Source organism: Mya arenaria, chromosome 4 (genome assembly GCF_026914265.1).
Source record: "Mya arenaria isolate MELC-2E11 chromosome 4, ASM2691426v1".
NCBI lineage: Eukaryota > Metazoa > Mollusca > Bivalvia > Myida > Myidae > Mya > Mya arenaria.
Window position 1 is genome coordinate 69,206,988 of NC_069125.1, and position 19,035 is coordinate 69,226,022.

General features: G+C 35.7%; 1 protein-coding gene across 1 annotated transcript in view; it reads right to left on the reverse strand.

Moving 5' to 3' along the window:
- Positions 1-706: 706 nt before the first annotated feature.
- LOC128232612 (uncharacterized) overlaps positions 707-19,035 on the reverse strand; it is a 37,244-nt gene continuing 18,915 nt past the window's right edge. Inside the window, exon 3 of the mRNA XM_052946277.1 lies at positions 707-1,686. Within this exon, the coding sequence (XP_052802237.1) occupies positions 1,100-1,686 (587 nt within the window). The 3' untranslated portion in view covers positions 707-1,099. The remainder of the gene's footprint in view (positions 1,687-19,035) is intronic.

Here is a 19,035-nt window from a genome sequence, read left to right on the forward strand (position 1 = left end):
ATCATATAAATACTAGCAGTCACGTTTTTTTTAAACAATGTATCTATTCAAAAACAAATTGATAACATTTCATTGAAAATAAAAGCAACAACAGCGAAACCATGGTTCGACAGTTGGTATTTGAAAAAAACACAATATCACAATATCCAGGTGTCTTTAGCATCAATGCTAGTTTTGAATGTCAATTAAAATAATATCATAATGTAATTAGGTTTTGCAACTGAGTGTAGTTCGGGTTATCATTGGTTTAGTGTTTCCCGTCTGACTGAAATGTTAGTAAATGACTTTGATTTATACACTCGCGGGTTTCGTGAATTCCAGCTACTTCAAGGTATGTAAAGGAAGTTTGATACCCGTAAAAGTGAGACATGATAAATTGGCGAACAGTTGCCATCTATCCATCTACACATCGTGTCTCTTGTTGGTATGCTGAGCATGCATTGTTCTCTATCTGCTCCTCAAACAACTGTGGTGTGGTATTTTGGCTTGATAATTCATTTCATTAGAAAGGGAGACACAGGTAGAATGCCAAGTGTTTAAAAAAGTTCCCAAAGGAACAACAACAACAGCAACACATTAACATAACAACAGCAAGACCGCTGAAATTCGCTCATGTTTTGACAGTAACAGTGTCTACGGTAGGAGAAAACATGTAACATGTTTCCATCTTTAAGTTATTCCGATCGGAAAGAAAAACAACCACAAATGCAATGATAATGTTGATTTTTGGGAAAAAACTAAACAGAATAACCATGAAGTAACCATAATTATATACATAAACGTAATAACAATGAATCCACATGAAATGTGTATTCTATTTGCCAATGGTAAATTTAGGCGACTGTAAAGTGTAAAAGGAACCGTGTTAAGGATTTATGTTTGTTACATCTACATATTTCATTTATGAGGTGTGAATATGACAAAGGGTTAAACGTGTCACTTATCCATGGGTAAATCCAGAAGGTTTTAACTTGTTGAAATAACATCTTGCCAGCCTGGCACTTAAAATTCCGTTCCTATTGTAGCACAGTAACACATATTTTCCCGGTTAATTAACATTTCTTCTTTGACTTGCATAGTTGGGTTACTTATGTGTAGGCTAAACGGAGCTGACAGGTTTGTCAATAATACCTAGTTTTGTACCTAACCACTTACATTTTGCTTTCACGTCCTCTTGTACGAGATTGAAACACATTGCGATAAGAGCGAGACCAACAACCAGGTAGAGAGCACACAGCACGAGTTTCTCGTTTTGGTTCCAGTCAGCCGAACCAACTCCTGGTACAACGTCACCAAAACCTATCGTGCTTAATGTAATGAAACAGAAATACGTTCCTGTAATTACATCCCAGCCTTCCCAGTAAGCAAATAAAAAGGTTCCTAACATGATATATGAGGTCATTAGAAGGAAGCAGACTGAAGTTGGCACTTGGATTGACGCAGTGGGGGTCATGATTCGATCGTCCACGGGCATGCTCCGTTCTGGATCAAGACGTCGACGTCGTCTTGGCTTGAAAAGTATGCAGCACCAGCCACAACAGACGCGGCCGTAGAGCCAACGAAAGCCGTGCGCCATGACGTCACCAATGTTCGTAAGGCATAGTAACGTCAACGGTATGCCTAGCAAAGCGTAGGCAATGGTAGCGACACGCCCTTCTACTGTGATCGGTGCAACATGCCCATATCCTGCAAGTATAAAGAAAACAAAGCTTTAAGTGTATGTTATGTTACATGCTTGTTTATAAAGACACTTTCAGTTAATGCTGCCAATGACATCCATCTGACATATAGCTATTGTTGTGTTTCCGCCTACAACATTTATTTCTTCCCACGATGCCACACTCGAACATATGATGGTGCCGGGGAACACTCGTAAAACTCAAGTGTCAACCAGGCATGAGCCGTACAATGTAAGCACTGGTTTTACATTGCGGTAATTATCAGAGTTATTACCGAGCTATTACAATTATTGCCACTAGGGAGAAATCGTGTACAACAGCAATCAAGAATAGCTTAGTATAAACTTAATATATATATATATATATAAGGTATTATAGTGTCTGCAAAATTAAAAGTTAAATGTTTTTATGACAACCTAGACACATTTATGAAAATATCGGCACCTATTACTAACTTTTGGTTCAACATATATGTTTCACTCTTGTTGTTTTAGCATTAGCAATAATACTCCGACTTTATGTTATGCATACAGTTCAAAACGAGCGAGGAAGTTATAGCTGAATGAAAACGCACATGGTTAGACAATGTTTAGCTACTTCGATATACTTCAAAGTGACTGTCAGTATATAATCATTGCAATTTAATTTCACTGGCAAAGAGAAACATTGAATTCTATTTTTCATGATCCTTTCCATGATAACTTTTGCAGCGATTGGATCATCGGTAAGTACAGCTCGCCTGCCGATGCTCAGACAGAGCTAATGAGAAGAAAAGCCGGGACAGTAATGTACTGACAGTTACGTAACTATGCCGAGATAATTAGCAATGTACTTGAATCTTCCATTCGTAAGCAATTTATAGAAAATTCTTGGTTATTTACACCAAACACATCCACAATATATCAGACGAAAATGTAAAGGCATTAATTCCCATGGGTTGTTTTGAATTCCTGTCTTTCTTGCAAGTTTTTACAAAGCCGCGTATGTTATTACTTCTCCTAATGCCAGTCTAGCTTATTTGTTGTAACGGAACGTTGATAAATTACAAAATGTATATGTGTTAAAGACTATAATGCTTATGTTTTGATTTCACTGGTATTTGTGATAAAAAGAACCATATGTTTGATCCTACAGTGAATAAATTATTCATCGTGATATAAAAATAAATTGCAACAACGATTATTATTTTAGTTTCAGCAGTATAATTCTCTATGGAAGGAACTATAATAAAATGTTATATTATACTTGATCACCATTTATATAAGCATTTACCAATCGTTGTTGGACAGAAATACTCTGATGTCATGGCAAAGATAGGTATTGTAATAGATTTGAACTAAATAAAACACACATTGTGTGTTGTGATTGATTTCAAGAAAGCATTTGAATACAAGGTACAATATAATTTGTGGTTCAAACTATATGGGTAAGGACTAAGAAACCAACTTTTCTCTATTATAAGAAATATTTATTTTCCCGTTTATTCAAGAGTTAAGCACCAAGAAACTGGGTGCAGTGATCGAAGTCATTTAGATGTACGCCAACGCAAATGTTTATCGCCATTATTATTTATTTTGCTAATTAACGATTTCGAGTGTTCTATCGTATAAGCGTCAAAGGGGTCGACTCAGGATTGTTCATTTTACTTTTATATTTAGACGATATAGCTCTTTTTGATAATTCAGCTGAAGAAATACAAGCGAATCTTAAAGTGACACTCTTATTAACAAGAGCTGTCACAGAGACAGCGCGCTCGACTATTCCGCCGCTTTTCAATGTAAGGATTGAAACGTTGAGGCGAAACGTGTAGGATCACTGTTAGATTAGATTTCAATGCAATACATGGTGTGCTGAGATATTAACATAAATTTGGTTCCATGCAAAATTTTAACGAGAATTTCTAAGTCTAATAATAAAGGGCCATTATTTGCAAAATACAGTTATCTAACTTGGTTATTCAATTAAGTTGGGTGGTTAAATACCATTGTATAAAGTCTCAATGCAATACATCAAATAGTTGCTGAGATATTATCCTATGTGTGCTAACATGCAAGACCTTAACCAGAATTTCTAAGTCGCATAATAAAGGGGCAAAAATTATATATTATAAAAGATAGAGTCATCTTACTTGATTAAATAAGAAGGTTAAATAGATGGGAGCCTGTGTGTAAAGTTTCAATGCAATACATGATGTATTCGCTGAGGTATTGACTTTAAAGTGGTTACATGCAAAACCTTAACCAGAATTTCTAGAATAAAAAAGGGGTCATAATTTTAATTTAATGCAAACTGGAGTTATCTTACTTGGTTATTTAAGTATATTGGATGGTTGAGTACCATTGTATAAAGTCTCAATGCAATCCATCAAGTAATTGCTGAGATATTAACCTATGTGTGCTTACATGCAAAACCTTAACCAGAATGTCTAAGTCAAATAATAAAGGCCCATAATTTGCATTATATTCAAAAAAGTGTTATCTGGGAATACATATCTAATGTTTCAATGCAATACATGATATATTTGCTGAGATATTGACTTAAATGTGGTTCCATGCAAAACCTTAACCAGAATTTCTAAGTCGAATAATAAAAGGCAATTATTTTGCATTAATTGCAAACTAGAGTTATCTAACTTGGTTAATTAAGTAGGTTGGATGGTTGAGTACCATTGTATAAAGTCTCAATGCAATACCTCAAGTAGTTGCTGAGATATTAACCTATGTGTGCTTACACGCAAAACCTTAACCAGAATTTCTAAGTCAAATAATAAAGGCCTATTATTTGCATTATATTCAAATAATTGTTACTTCATTAATTTAGTATGTAAGATAGTTGAGAATACATATCCAAAGTTTCAATGCAATAACTGATGTATTTACTGAGATAATGACTTACATGCAAAACCTTAACCAAGGTGTGACGCCAACGCCGACGCCAGGGTGAGTAGTATAGCTCTCCTTATTCTTCGAATAGTCGAGCTAAAAATCAATGCATACACATGTATAACAAACATAACTTTTGAGTGATTAATCTTTAACTACTTACTAAATAATGCATTTATGGAAAATATTTATACTGATAACAAGATTGTAACCGTGTATTTAATAGCGAAAAACGCAAAACATATCAAATGATTGGTGAATGCTAAAAGATGTACTGTGATCTACTATCGTTTCATAAGATAGAAATACTGTGTTTTCTGCACCTTTCTTTCAAATTAAACTCGATATCCTTCATTAGAATCATCGTTTTCGGTATTAATTAATCTTTTTTGTATATTAAAACAATTTTAATAATTGTGGTAAGACTTATTTGGAGTGCATCAATAAAATTAACACGAACAGTGTCATAACTGGAAACTGAAAATGATTTAAGATAAACCAAAGATAATCGTATTTCGGAAAGGGGGATATTTAAATCTCTTCTTTAAATCATTAGGTTTTGTATCAGGGATCGCATATGGAAATTGTTAATACATTTACATATTTAGGTATAGTCTTTATCTCAGGTGGATTAAAAAACAGAGCAGAACAGAATATGTATTTAACTTAAACCTATATAGCTCATCGTTATACACACAAGAACAAATACAATTATTGCAAACATGAAAGAACAAAATAAATAATATATCCATACAAATATTCATACAACCAAAATTATGTCTGGTCAAGCCTATAAGATTTGAAAAGTAGACTCAACAAGGCGTGATTTTATAGAACATATTAATTTTTGAATTTTAACCTTACCTTTAATATGCAAATGTACCAAAAAATGGGTATTGCTTTAAGTCGATTCAGAGTATCAACATTTAGGCATAAAATAGAAGTTGGTAGATGAAATAATACATATTTTGAACAAAGAATTCGTCAACAGTGTAATGTATTAGAAGACGATCTTAATATTTTGATTGAATGCAACCTATATACTTATATGCGAACTAAACATATATCAAGTTGTTGTTTTTGTATTCATCCAAATATGTATCACACTATTGTTGAGTACAGAATATTTCGTTACGTTAAATTTTTTAAGTCTTCTTATTTTCGTAAACAAAGCATTTTCTTAGAGAAGACTTTTATGAGTTATAAGTTAATCAATTGTTAATTTGTTAGCACTTAGCAAAAATAGTTTGTCTTGTTAAGATTACTACTGTACAATAATGCAATCCTGAATCATTAGAAAACGCTCAGTAATAATAATAATAATATTAATAATATCTTTATTTAGAAAAGGTATAAACACATTATGATATAATTACAGGTTCAACCATAACAACATCATATTTACAATGTGGCCTTCTCTGAAGAAAAACAAACAAACAGAAACAAAATGCATTTGGTAAATCATAAAACATCTGCATCGCACTTATACATTCCTATACAAGAACTTTTGATGTTTTGAATATAATTATTCTATACAAATCATGTTTAATTAACATAACAATTATTTCAATATACATCATGTACACGCCGACAGACACTCAATAAAAAACAACAATTTATAAAACAACAGTTATTTTAATCTTTAAGATAATGAAAAGATCATATACCTTTTTGAAACTAATGATATGCACATTTCAAGAGGTGCACTTAATAATTATGCTTAAATGTGTTTAACTTTTTGCATTTCGTATTTCATCCGAAATAGTATTCCAAACCTTCATACTGTAGTACGAAAAGGAATCCATGAAATAGTTAGTTCGCGGTGTGTGTATCAAAACTAAATCTTGTTTTGAAGTTGATCTTAGAGAATAGTGTTCATTATTTGCAAAGATTAGCAATTCAGACATATACCTCGGAGTCTTTCCATTAAGGGTATTATAGACAAGGGTTGCACAGTGATATTTACACCTGTCTGTAAACGTTAGCCACTGAAGTTCTTGTAACAATCCGTTTGAAGATGATCGTTTAGGAATTTTAAGAATGATTTTTGCAGCCCTATTTTGCAAGGATTAAACTTTATGTAAGTAACTTGAGTTTCCTTTGCCCCAAATATGACAACAATAATCTAAAATTGGAAGGATATATGCATTGTAAAGCAAACGTTTCATCTCATCATTGAGGTAGAACAATAGACATTTCAAAAGTGAGATTTTACAGTTGATTTTTTTGCATACAATTTCTATTTGCGGACGCCATTTTAGGTTATTATCAATATAGATTCCAAGTAGTTTTCGTAGGTCTAGAAAGACAGCACCAACAATTTTGCCACTGTCAATATATTTTACCCATGCATCTATTAAACTTGTTAACGCTGTACAACAGGAATGTTTTTCCTAACTCCAGACTGTTTAGTGTGTATAATGTTTGTAGAATGGAAGTAATCTTGAACTTGGTTTGCAATGTGCCTTTCAAATATTTTTGATATTGTTGGCAATATCGAAATTGGACGATAATTACTTGAATCATCTTTACATCCTAATCTAAACCATGGTAATACACGTGCAGTTTTCAAGGAGTCAGGAAATATTCCGTTCATGATACTGTTATTTATCATAGACTCAATGCATGGCGTGATGAATTCACCACAATGTTTAATTACTCTTGGTAAGTTTATTTACACAATGATTAATTACTCTTACATAAGTTTATTGCTTATATAATTCCTAATATCTCTTTTAATATAAATTCCAATTGTCTCTAAAACTTATGAAAACCGCGAAGTAATGCAAAATGATTTAGAGGTTCATGGACTATAACAACCGATTTCATTTAGGCATTTTTTTAATTATATGTTTTACGAACGGCCTAAGACATGAAGTGTCAGATGAGGAGGAAGTATAAATACAACTACATTTCTGGAATTTTATTTTTTGGCCAGAAAAAATCTCCACAGAAAAGCGAAAGCTGTGATGTATCCCTTATGATTTTCTTTTTGAATGTCAAGTCAATATGTAAGTATGTGCACATTTATTTTTTGTTTTATCTGACAAGTTCACTTCATATTTTCATAAATTACTCTTTATACTTTGTAAATGCATGTTATAATATTTCCTTTTATATATTTCATCATTCTATTGAGCGAATATTTATCCACCAGGAACTAGTGGGGGCAGCCATTTTATTAATGACGATATAAATCCGGGTGGTGCTAAAACCCGGAGCTAGGTATCGATATCGGGAAAGCCGGTATCACAGTTAGTTTATGATACCGGATTATGCTGATACCGGGTTTTTTTCAACGTATGCATTGGTTGTCAATCGGCAATAAATAATGGACCGTGTGATACTTTGAGTTATCATCTGAAATTAACCCCGATATCAACATAACCCGGTGTATCGGTAAGTGATACCGTGTACCGGGCGATTACAGGTACCGGATTCCGGGTTTTTAGCACCAGCCTGCAAATTTCAAAAAGAGGGTTTTTTGAGCGGCGCTGATTGTAAAACATGGAATAAAAAAGGCCTTATGTATTGGTATGTGTTGAAAACTTGAAATACATTTGTTATCTATTAATACAAAAATAAACACTAGAAATAAGTAGGGTGGGTCATGACTTTAAACTTCTAAACTATAATAAATACCATGTTATTTAGCTATGGGTGTTGCTGTTTAACATAAAGTCCGAATTGTACGTAAGGCTTTGTCTAACGGAAAGAAAATGGTGTGTTCGTTCCTTACAAGTATTTCTACGATCGACCATATTAGGTTATTTCACACTAACATTAAGTCAAGTTACCATTCTGCTTAAGTTTCGAAGCTTTTAGTCCACCAATATGGATTTATTGTCTTTTCTATATCCTGTGTGTTCTAGAATTTGACGGTCACTGTTCAGTTTTTGTGATAGTAAGAGGATAAGATATTATTAAGTTCAGTGTAGCCATATTCTAATGATGATATGAAGTATACTGTAATCAGTCAGTGCAAAATTCTCAGCCTTTGGATCTCATTTGGATGTATTTCGAATGTAGTATGTGGAAAGTTGATTGTGAGTAATTTCCCGCTTTTTCACAATTTCTACCTCAGGAATTGTGAAGAAGAATACCAAATTGCACGGATTGTGACATCGACTTTTAATAAAATTCTTATTGATTACATGTTATGGACAAAATTCTACAGAAATGAAACCTCAAACTGAAGATGATGTTGAACCCATGTACTGAGTCAGAGAACTCCTGTTGGGTGTCGTGAATTTTTCCAATAAGTATTAATTACAGTTAAAATGGAATCTTTTATGATATCATGACATTGATACAAAACACAGGTTACCCACATACACGCCAATGTTCATATTTTTGTTATGTGGGGATTTTCATATATCACTCGAAATGAAATGACATTAATGTATGTTTGTCTTTCATCAACAACAAATACTGAGAAAACAAAACATAAGATGTACCTGGAGGTTGTTTCTACGAATAAATGATATATATTCTCTAGCCACAATGCACAATGTAATGGCGTTGTTCATCAACATTGAGCCGTGTTTTAATACGTACATGTTGTAGTATAAAGAGCTAGACCACAGTTCTTCTTTGTAGAAACACCTTATTGTAATGAATATATAGATAGTGATTATGAATAGGATTAACTGGTTTGGTTTTGAGTCTTAAAGCTGCACTCTCATAGATTGGACGTTCTGACAACTATTTTTATTTTTTTGTCTTGGAACGAGCCAATTTTTACGAATATTTATGGAAACCAATTATATAAGACTGATGTAAAACATAAATTAAAAAAATAGATCGCAGATTTTTATATTACGAAAAAGAAAATAATGTTTTATGCTTTTTTCTCAAATTGTTAAAAAGGGTTGAAGCCACAAAACAAATTGTTTTAATTTTCGAACAGAAATATGAAAATCTGCGATCTGGTCTTTTGTCAGCAATCTTTGATCGTTGGTTTGCAAATATTTACGCAAAAATTGCTCTTTCCAAGACAAAAAAAAATAAAAAAAGTTGTAAAAACGGTATAATTGTTTTATCTGTGAGCGTGCAGCTTTAATGATCTATAAAACTAAGGGTCAAGCTACCTAATTCATGAAACAGGCTCAATAGCATCTGTTGCATTACCAAACAGCATGAACATTTGTAATGAATGTACTACTCACTATAATGTTGGATTAAAACATTATCCAAGGGATAATATTTTTAACACAGACAGAGCTTAATTGCAGTTAATGATCGTTGTTAAATACCTGTCTATTTGCCATGCAAAATATCGACAAAGATCTATTTGAAATGTTGGCACTTTAGCATAATAACCTACACCGAGCCCCGTTTAATTTAAGGTCTTAGTCGATGTTAGTCGTAAACAGAAATAATCTTATAGTAATATTTTCATTTATTTGCTACATTTGTAACGCTTCTACAAAATTAAGATTATTGAAGTCAAGACTAAGCCTTTTGGAATTACTTGTGACTGTACTACCATTTAGCTTAGGGTGAAATATAACTATCATGGGCGGAGCAAGTTTTGACCCCATGGCAGTACTTGGACCTCAAGGGTAGTACTTGGACCTCATGGGTAGTTCTTGGACCTCATGGGTAGTACTTGGACCTCATGGGTAGTACTTGGACCTCATGGGTAGTTCTTGGACCTCATGGGTAGTACTTCGACCTGATGGGTAGTACTTGGACCTCATTGGTAGTACTTGGACCTCATAGGTAGTATTTGGACCTGATGGGTAGTACTTGGACCTCATTGGTAGTACATGAGCCTCATGGGTGGTACTTGAACCTCATGGATAGTACTTGAACCTCATGGGTAGTACTTGGACCTCATTGGTAGTATTTCGACATAATGGGTAGTACTTGGACCTCAAGGATAGTACTAGGACCTCATGGGTTATTTTTGGACCTCATGGGTAGTCTTTCGACTTCTTGGGTAGTACTTGGACCTCATGGGTAGTACTTGGACCTCAAGGATAATACTTGGACCTCATGGGTAGTACTTGGACCTCATGGGTAGTCTTTCGACTAATTGGGTAGTACTTGGACTTCAAGGATAGTACTTGGACCTCATGGGTAGTACTTGGACCTCATGGGTAGTACTTGGACCTCAAGGATAGTACTTGGACCTCATGGGTAGTACTTGGACCTCATGGGTAGTCTTTCGACTTATTGGGTAGTACTTGGACCCATTGGTAGTCTTTCGACTTATTTGGTAGTACTTGGACCTCATGGGTTGTCTTTCGACTTATTGGGTAGTACTTGGACCTCATGGGTAGTCTTTCGACTTATTGGGTAGTACTTGGACCTCAAGGATAGTACTTGGACCTCATGGGTAGTACTTGGACCTCATGGGTAGTATTTCGGCCTAATGGGTAGTACTTGGACCTCATGGGTGGTACTTGGACTTCGTAGGTAGTACTTGGACCTCATGGGTGGTACTTGGACTTCATAGATAGTACTTGGACCTCATGGGTAGTACTTGGACCTCATGGGTAGTCTTTCGACTTATAAGGTAGTACTTGGACTTCATTGGTAGTACTTGGATCTCATGGGTAGTACTTGGACCTCAAGGATAGTACTTGGACCTCATGGGTAGTACTTGGACCTCATGGGTAGTCTTTCGACTTATTGGGTAGTACTTGGAGTTCATAGGTAGTACTTGGACCTCATGGGTAGTACTTGGACCTCATTGATAGTACATGAGCCTCATGGCTAGTACTTGGACCTCATGGGTAGTTTTTCGACTTCATGGATATATTTTTATAAACTTTATAGAAAGTTAAACTAATCTTTTCTCAATGTTTGGAGCTATTTTCTGGATATGCTTTAGCTTTAAATTGTGCATACGAAAGAGTGCACGGTATGCTGCTAATATGCTGTTTTCTAACACCTGCTGGTCGTACATGTGCATCGAACATTTGCAATCTAAAAACATATGCATTACATTTACGCATTTATCCCAGACCTTTTGAATAACGCTTAAGCTAGTCTTGCCCTGTTTGACCGAGTGTGTTAGCTTTCAAAGCAAAGGTAAAACCGGTACAACTTGTAAATGCACTTAGAAGACCTTTTTGGACTTTATTTCGGTAACGAAGCGAAGTCATACCTTGGTCTTTACCTCATAGTGGTATAGAAAACAGCATTACACACTCCCGGCATCCATAGCTACCAAAGAAGGACAACTATATGTGATTGGACAGGCAAATTGCCAACCATTATAACTTTGTTCCCATACCAGATCCACTCCATAAAAATAAGCCACCAAATATTTTTATTCCTTCATAAAAAGAATGGACTTCATAGAGTAAACGCAATTTGTTTGTATTTTCCAGTGAATTAGAACGTGTTTGCCTTTGTCTTACGACTAAATGTGAACCCACAACCGGCCTAAATCATATATCATTACCATGAAGTTTATCACGTTCAGTTTTATCATTAAAGACTACCATATTTGCATTTAGAAACTGTTAAGAAATGCATTTTAAAAATCCTGTTTCCTGACAATATCAGCAATAGCCATCCACTCTGGTTATTCTCCTTTAATTCAAGTTTTGAGGCATTCCTTGTTTTTATCTTGGGTCTAAAATATGCTTCAGACCAACGATAACTTCCGTGTCAGGCACGTTTAAAACTATAAGATGGGCATAATTATACTTTAAAATCCATTTTGAACGAATTTCTGTAGTTTTTTACTTGACATTTTGAAATGACTTATACCCTGTCCATATGACCGAAATATCATTGCATTTGGTAGGTACCTGAGTGTGCACCTGAAAAATAGCTTAGCTCTCATACGCTGTCATTTTATTTTCCTGTATGCGTTTTCTTTCTAAATGTTAACATAAACTATATTTGTACAAATGTCATTGGAATGTATTTGATTGCCATATTTAAAATATAATGCATACAATATTGTGTCCTTAAATTATATTGAGGAGTATGACATGCACCCGTTATCCAAACATGTGGTCTGAACATGCTGTACAAGCAGCGGAGGCCCTAAGTCATGGGACAGACGCTTTGCATTTGTGAAAAAAATGCTGCTATAAGTTCAGTGTACACTACGATGTTTAGAGGAAATTGAAGAGACTGTCATGACAATAAATTTAAATTAGCCCTGATATTAAACATATAGAAAGAAGAAAGAAAAACGATACTGCGCACGTTTATAGGTGAAGGACGAGCGAAACATTCACTCTCTGGCAAGTTTAGGCCATAGCCAATCCATGTGAATCGAGTGACTAGTTTTACCACAATAAAATGGAACGGTTTATTGTCTTTCAGTACTTCCGTTTTAAATGGAAATGATGTCATCAGTTAAAAATACCGTAAGTATCGGTCATTTAAACAGATTAAGTGTGTGGTTTCCTCACAACCAACTTATAGACCATGTTCTTAATCTGGCTTCGGATGCGACTTTTTTATGATGAATAAAATAAATTATTCAACATATTCTTCATGCAATTCATCCGTATATCAATTAAGTATAATTCATGTTAATTGACAGGCGTTTAATTATTATCATTCAGTACTGTTTACAAAGTGAGCTAGTTCTGGCAATAAGTAATGTAACATCATGCAAAGCCTGAGATCAACTTAGCTAATTCATACACCTTTATGATTACAAAGACAGAATATTGGATAAGACTTTGAATCAAAATAGAATAATGTTCACCGTGGAAACGATCAGACAGATATGGATAATATCATTTCCAGATTATGTAGACCAGTAATCTTTTCCTAACATAAAAGGTGCCATTTATGAAGCAAGTTAATTGAAAGCTAATAAGAAAACCAACTCCCAGCCATAATTCAATACACAAAGCAGCAATAAATATCCACATCCTTGTTCGTGTCTTTGCAACATTGCCCATGCTCTAATATGTTTCAAGCAGTGTACGTTTGTACTGATCACGACAAGGACATTCTGACATCAAAGCAGCTGACCTGGTCAGTATCAGACCTGTCATTTGTCGTCATAGAGATGCTGAGATAACAAGCGTTGACCTAGACTTACACGAATGTTTGGCAACCGAAAACCACTTTGTTCGCTTGAAGTGTAAATTTTCATGCGCCAATATGTCCTATGGCATTGTGGATAGGATGTACCTAGGATATATTTTCACGTGCGCTAAGACGACCCCTGACGTAGATGATTGTGCTTATTGAGTATTTGTGTTGTTATTATACACCGTTTTGATGTAACTCAGTGTAGATTTTTAGAATAGTCATGTTTTCTTGTGTTTTCCCGTTCTTGTGGCGAAGTCATTGACCTAGGCTTACTTCCTTGCTAATGTTTAGTTGCCCATGTAACGTTCATTTAACTTCGTTATCCTTAGCGTTTCGGTAACAAATCGATCCATTAAAACAGAACTTACACACCAATGGTAGTTCAGAAATGTATTTAACCATTTTATGTAGACAGCAAAATTGTTTATGATCCATGGAATAACGTATTAAATGGCCGAACAAGGGGAAATATTTGTAAACAATTTTATCGAATTATCGCTATACTAATATGCAGGTTTTCATGTAATTATCGTTGAAATGAAATATGCCTTTCTACGCAAGTGTAATAGCCTGAGGAATAAATCACTTATTACTACATTTACAGGTGAAATATATGACACTGCCATATATCATGGTATATTTTTGGAAAAAATACCAGCGCTTGTTGTGCAACGGATATAAGTGTCTTGTAGCTTCGGGTCGAGTTTTTTTTTTAAATTAGTTCTACCTGATACGTGTACGATCTTTAGGCCATTGCGCTGCGTTTTGGCAATGCATCATACATTTACATTTATGTTCAGATACAATTTAGTTCTCGCACTAAGAGGCTTCAGAGGCAACATAAGTTACTCTATGATAAATGGATTCTTCAGCAGAATAACATTATTTTAATCATGGAAACAGCACTCTCAATCAAACTGTCCTTGCCAAATATTGAAGGCAAGGTATCTCACTTTCATTGCCAGCCAGTACCGGCTAAGCGCTAATGTGGATTTACGCAAATATATGACTTAGTCGTATACCATGATCCCGAATGACCAAAACATTTTACTACGGTTTAAGTTTACACGTGGAGTTATTTGTTTTAAAAGGCAAAACGGCATTTTATTTTGATGCGCATTTTAAATGTGTCCGTTGTCTTCTGACGGTGTGTGTCATTCGTTGATGGCCTGCTAGGTTTTGATTATTGCGTGTTTATCTATTGCTCCTCTAATACTGCAATATTGCTTCCTATGCCACAATCTCAATCTGTAACATTGCACAATTTAGGGTCGGCCACAATGCAAAAGTGGGTGGGGAAGGTCAAAAACTAAAACGTTTAAAGAACATGTTTTATTTAGTTTAGAGGAACGTTATTTTTTGGAGGTTTAACATTCATTCTTGCTGACATGTTTCCGGGTAGTAAAGAGATAAACAAATTTTACAAAAGAAGATTCTAACAGATTTTGAACAAAAAACATTCACATTATTCCGGAAAACTCTGTAGACATTATTACTTTGTGTTTATGTCAAAATCTCCCAGACTACATATTCAACAAGGTCTTGAGAGTTCTGGATGATATCTTGTCAAATAGGAAAGTTATTCGGAAAATAATAAAAAAAAGTGGATAAAATGTATGCACTGCGCTTTCTGGCGCCCACACTGCACTGACGGCGTGTTGTGTTATACTACCTATACAACAATATCTCCATCAGTTCTCTATTCTTTCGTTTGCTCTCGAACAGTTGCGACCATGTCCGAATGAAGAGGATGAAAGATAAATGCCCACCGCAGACGGAAGCAAGTCAACCACCGATTTGCACATCAATCATGGTGAAATGAACGATTATTTGCATATATCATTCCTTTATACTATTTTGTTGGATAGGTTCGTTGTTATGCAAACGCCGATTGTGCGCGCCGTCGCTCGGCGTTCTATGCGATCCCACAGCGTTCACCGGCGATGCCACTGTGTTGCCGCGGTGATGCTTGTGATTCCACTGCGCGCAGATCGGTGTTCTGAATTTTTAATGGACGCAGTTGGAACGAAGCCCTAGTGTGACAGTGGTTTTACAAAACGTGTGTAACCGGGTATACGATATGTATATAGCGGAACTTATACTGTCTCGCTATATAGCTAGCTATATGAATACTTTAGGACTGCGTATCTTTCATTGTACTAAAGCCCAGATATTGTTTCAATAATAAACATGTTGAATTACATTCTTCGTTGAAATCGTTGCTATTGGGGCCCATATAATATTTGCTAGGAGACAAGTGCGCATCCGTCAGTCTTTCAGTGAACAGGCCAAACAAAGGGGGATATCGACCGTGTTGCACCAACCTTTGATGTCTATCAATAGTTTCAATCAAACCGAGATTCCTGTGTTGATACTTTGGGCCTGTATTGCTATTAAAATTATCTCTTTTTTGACTGTTTATTACTGTTTGAATGCATTTAAGAACTCAGATATTTTTAAATGAAATGATGCTATCACTTTAGGATAATTAAACCGTGATGTTCAGTGAGAGGTAATCAATCCGTTATGTTCAGTGAAAGGTAACCAATCCGTGATGATCAGTTAGAGGTAACCGATCCGTGATGTTCAGTGAGAGGTTAAGATTCCGTGATATTCAGTGAGAGGTAACCAATCCGTGATGTTCAGTGAGAGGTTACCAATCCGTGATGTTCAGTGAGAGGTAACCAATCCGTGATGTTCAGTGAGAGGTTACCAATCCATGATGTTCAGTGAGAGGTAACCAATCCTAGATGTTCAGTGAGAGGTAACCAATTCGTGATGTTTAGTGAGAGGTAACCAATCCGTGATCTTCAGTGAGAGGAAACCAATCCGTGATGTTTAGTGAGAGGTAACCAATCCGTTATGTTCAGTGATTGGTAAACAATCCGTGATGTTCAGTGAGAGGTACCAATCCGTAATTTTCAGTGAGAGGTAACCAATCCGTGATGTTCAGTAAAGGGCACTCATTTCATGATGTTCAGTGAGAGGTAACCATTCCGTGATGTTCAGTGAAGGGTTCTCAATCCGTGATGTTTAGTGAGAGGTAACCAATCCGTGATATTCAGTGAAAGGTTAACATTCCGTGTTGTTCAATGAGAGGTAAAAAATCCGTGATGTTCAGTGAGATGTAACCGATCCGTGATGTTCAGTGAGAGGTTAAGATTCCGTGATATTCAGTGAGAGGTAACCAATCCGTGATGTTCAGTGAGAGGTAACCAATCCGTGATGTTCAGTGAGAGGTAACCAATCCGTGATGTTCAGTGAGAGGTTACCAATCCGTGATGTTCAGTGAGAGGTAACCAATCCTAGATGTTCAGTGAGAGGTGACCAATTCGTGATGTTTAGTGAGAGGTGACCAATCCGTGATCTTCAGTGAGAGGAAACCGATCCGTGATGTTTAGTGAGAGGTAACCAATCCGTTATGTTCAGTGAGAGGTAAACAATCCGTGATGTTCAATGAGAGGTTACCAATCCGTGATGTTCAGTGAGAGGTTACCAATCCGTGATGTTCAGTGAGACGTAACCAATCAATGATGTTTAGTGAGAGGTTACCATTCCATGATGTTCAGTGAGAGGTAACCATTCGGTGATGTTCAGTGAGATGTAACCAATCCGTGACGTTCAGTGAGATATAACCAATCCGTGATGTTCAGTGAGAGGTAACCAATCCGTGATGTTCAGTGAGAGGTAACCAAATCCGTGATGTTCAGTAAAGGGTATCCATTTCATGATGTTCAGTGAGAGGTAACCATTTCGTGATGTTCAGTGAAGGGTTCTCAATTCGTAATGTTCAGTGAGAGGTAACCAATCTGCGAAGTTTAGTGAGAGGTTACCAATCCGTGATGTTCAGAGTGGTGGTAATAAATCCGTGATTTTCAGAGTGGGGTGATAAATCTGTGATGTTTAGAGTGGAATAATAAATCCGTGATGTTCAGAGTGGGGTAATACATCTGTGATGTTCAGTGTGGGGTAATAATTTCCGTGTTGTTCGGAGTAATGGGTGATAACTACGTTATGTTCAGAGTGGGGTAATAGAACCGTTATGTTCAGAGTGGTGTAAATAATCCGTTATGTTAAGAGTGGAGTTATCAATCCGTTATAATCAGAGTTGGGATATCAATTCTTTATGTTGTGAGTATGATAATCAATACGTTATGTCCAGGATGGGGTAATAAATCCGTGATGATCAGTGTGGCGTTATCAATCCGTTATGTTAAGAGTTGGATAATCAATTCAGATTGGGGTAATCAATCCGTTATGATCAGAGTGGGGTAATAAATCCGTTATGTTTAGAGTTGGATAATCAATACTTTTTTATCAGAGTGGGGTTAACAATACGTTATGTTTAGAGTTGGGTAATCAATACGTTATGTTCAGAGTGGGGTTATCAATACTTTATGTTTAGAGTTGGATAATCAATACGTTATGATCAAAGTGGGATTATCAATACTTTATGTTCAGAGTGAGGTTATCAATACGTTATGTTTAGAGTTGGATAATCAATACGTTATGATCAGAGTGGGGTTATCAATACGTTATGTTCAGAGTGAGGTTATCAATACGTTATGTTTAGAGTTGGATAATCAATACGTTATGATCAGAGTGGGATTATCAATACTTTATGTTTAGAGTTGGGTAATCAATCCTTTATGATGAGAGTGTGGTAATCAATCCGTTATGTTCAGAGTGGGGTTATCAATCCTTTATGATGAGAGTGGGGTAATAAATCCGTTATGTTCAGAGTGGAGTTATCAATCCGTTATAATCAGAGTGGGGTTATCAATCCGTTATGTTTAGAGTTGGATAATCAATACGTTGTGACCAGAGTTGGGTTCTAAATACGTTATGTTTAGAGTTGGGTAATTAATACCTTATGTTCAGAGTGGGGATATCAATCCTTTATGTTGAGAGTGGGGTAAACAATCCGTTATGTTCAGAGTGGGGTAATAAATCCGTGATGTTCAGTGTGGGGTTATCAATCCGTTATGTTTAGAGTTGGGTAATCAATACGTTATGTTCAGAGTGGGGTAATAAATCCGTGATAATCAGAGTGGGGTAATCAATACGTGATGTTCAGAGTGGGGTTATAAATCCGTGAAGTTCAGAGTGGGGTTATAAATCCGTGATGTTCGGATTGGGGGGTGTGAGTGTGTGATAAATCCGTGATGTTCAGAGTTGGGTGATAAATCCGTTATGTTTAGAGTTGGGTAGTCAATACGTTATGTTCAGAGTGGGGGTATCAATCCGTGATTTTGAGAGTGGGGTAATCAACCCGTGATGTTCAGTGTGGGGTAATCAATCCGTTATGTTCAGAGTGGGGTAATCAATCCGTGGTGTTTACTGTGGCATTATCAATCCATAATGTTCTAATTGTCTGTATCATTTCAATGTGTAATATAATTAAGACAATATTGGCAATGCTTATTTTACATTATCAGTTAATCAAACTTTAT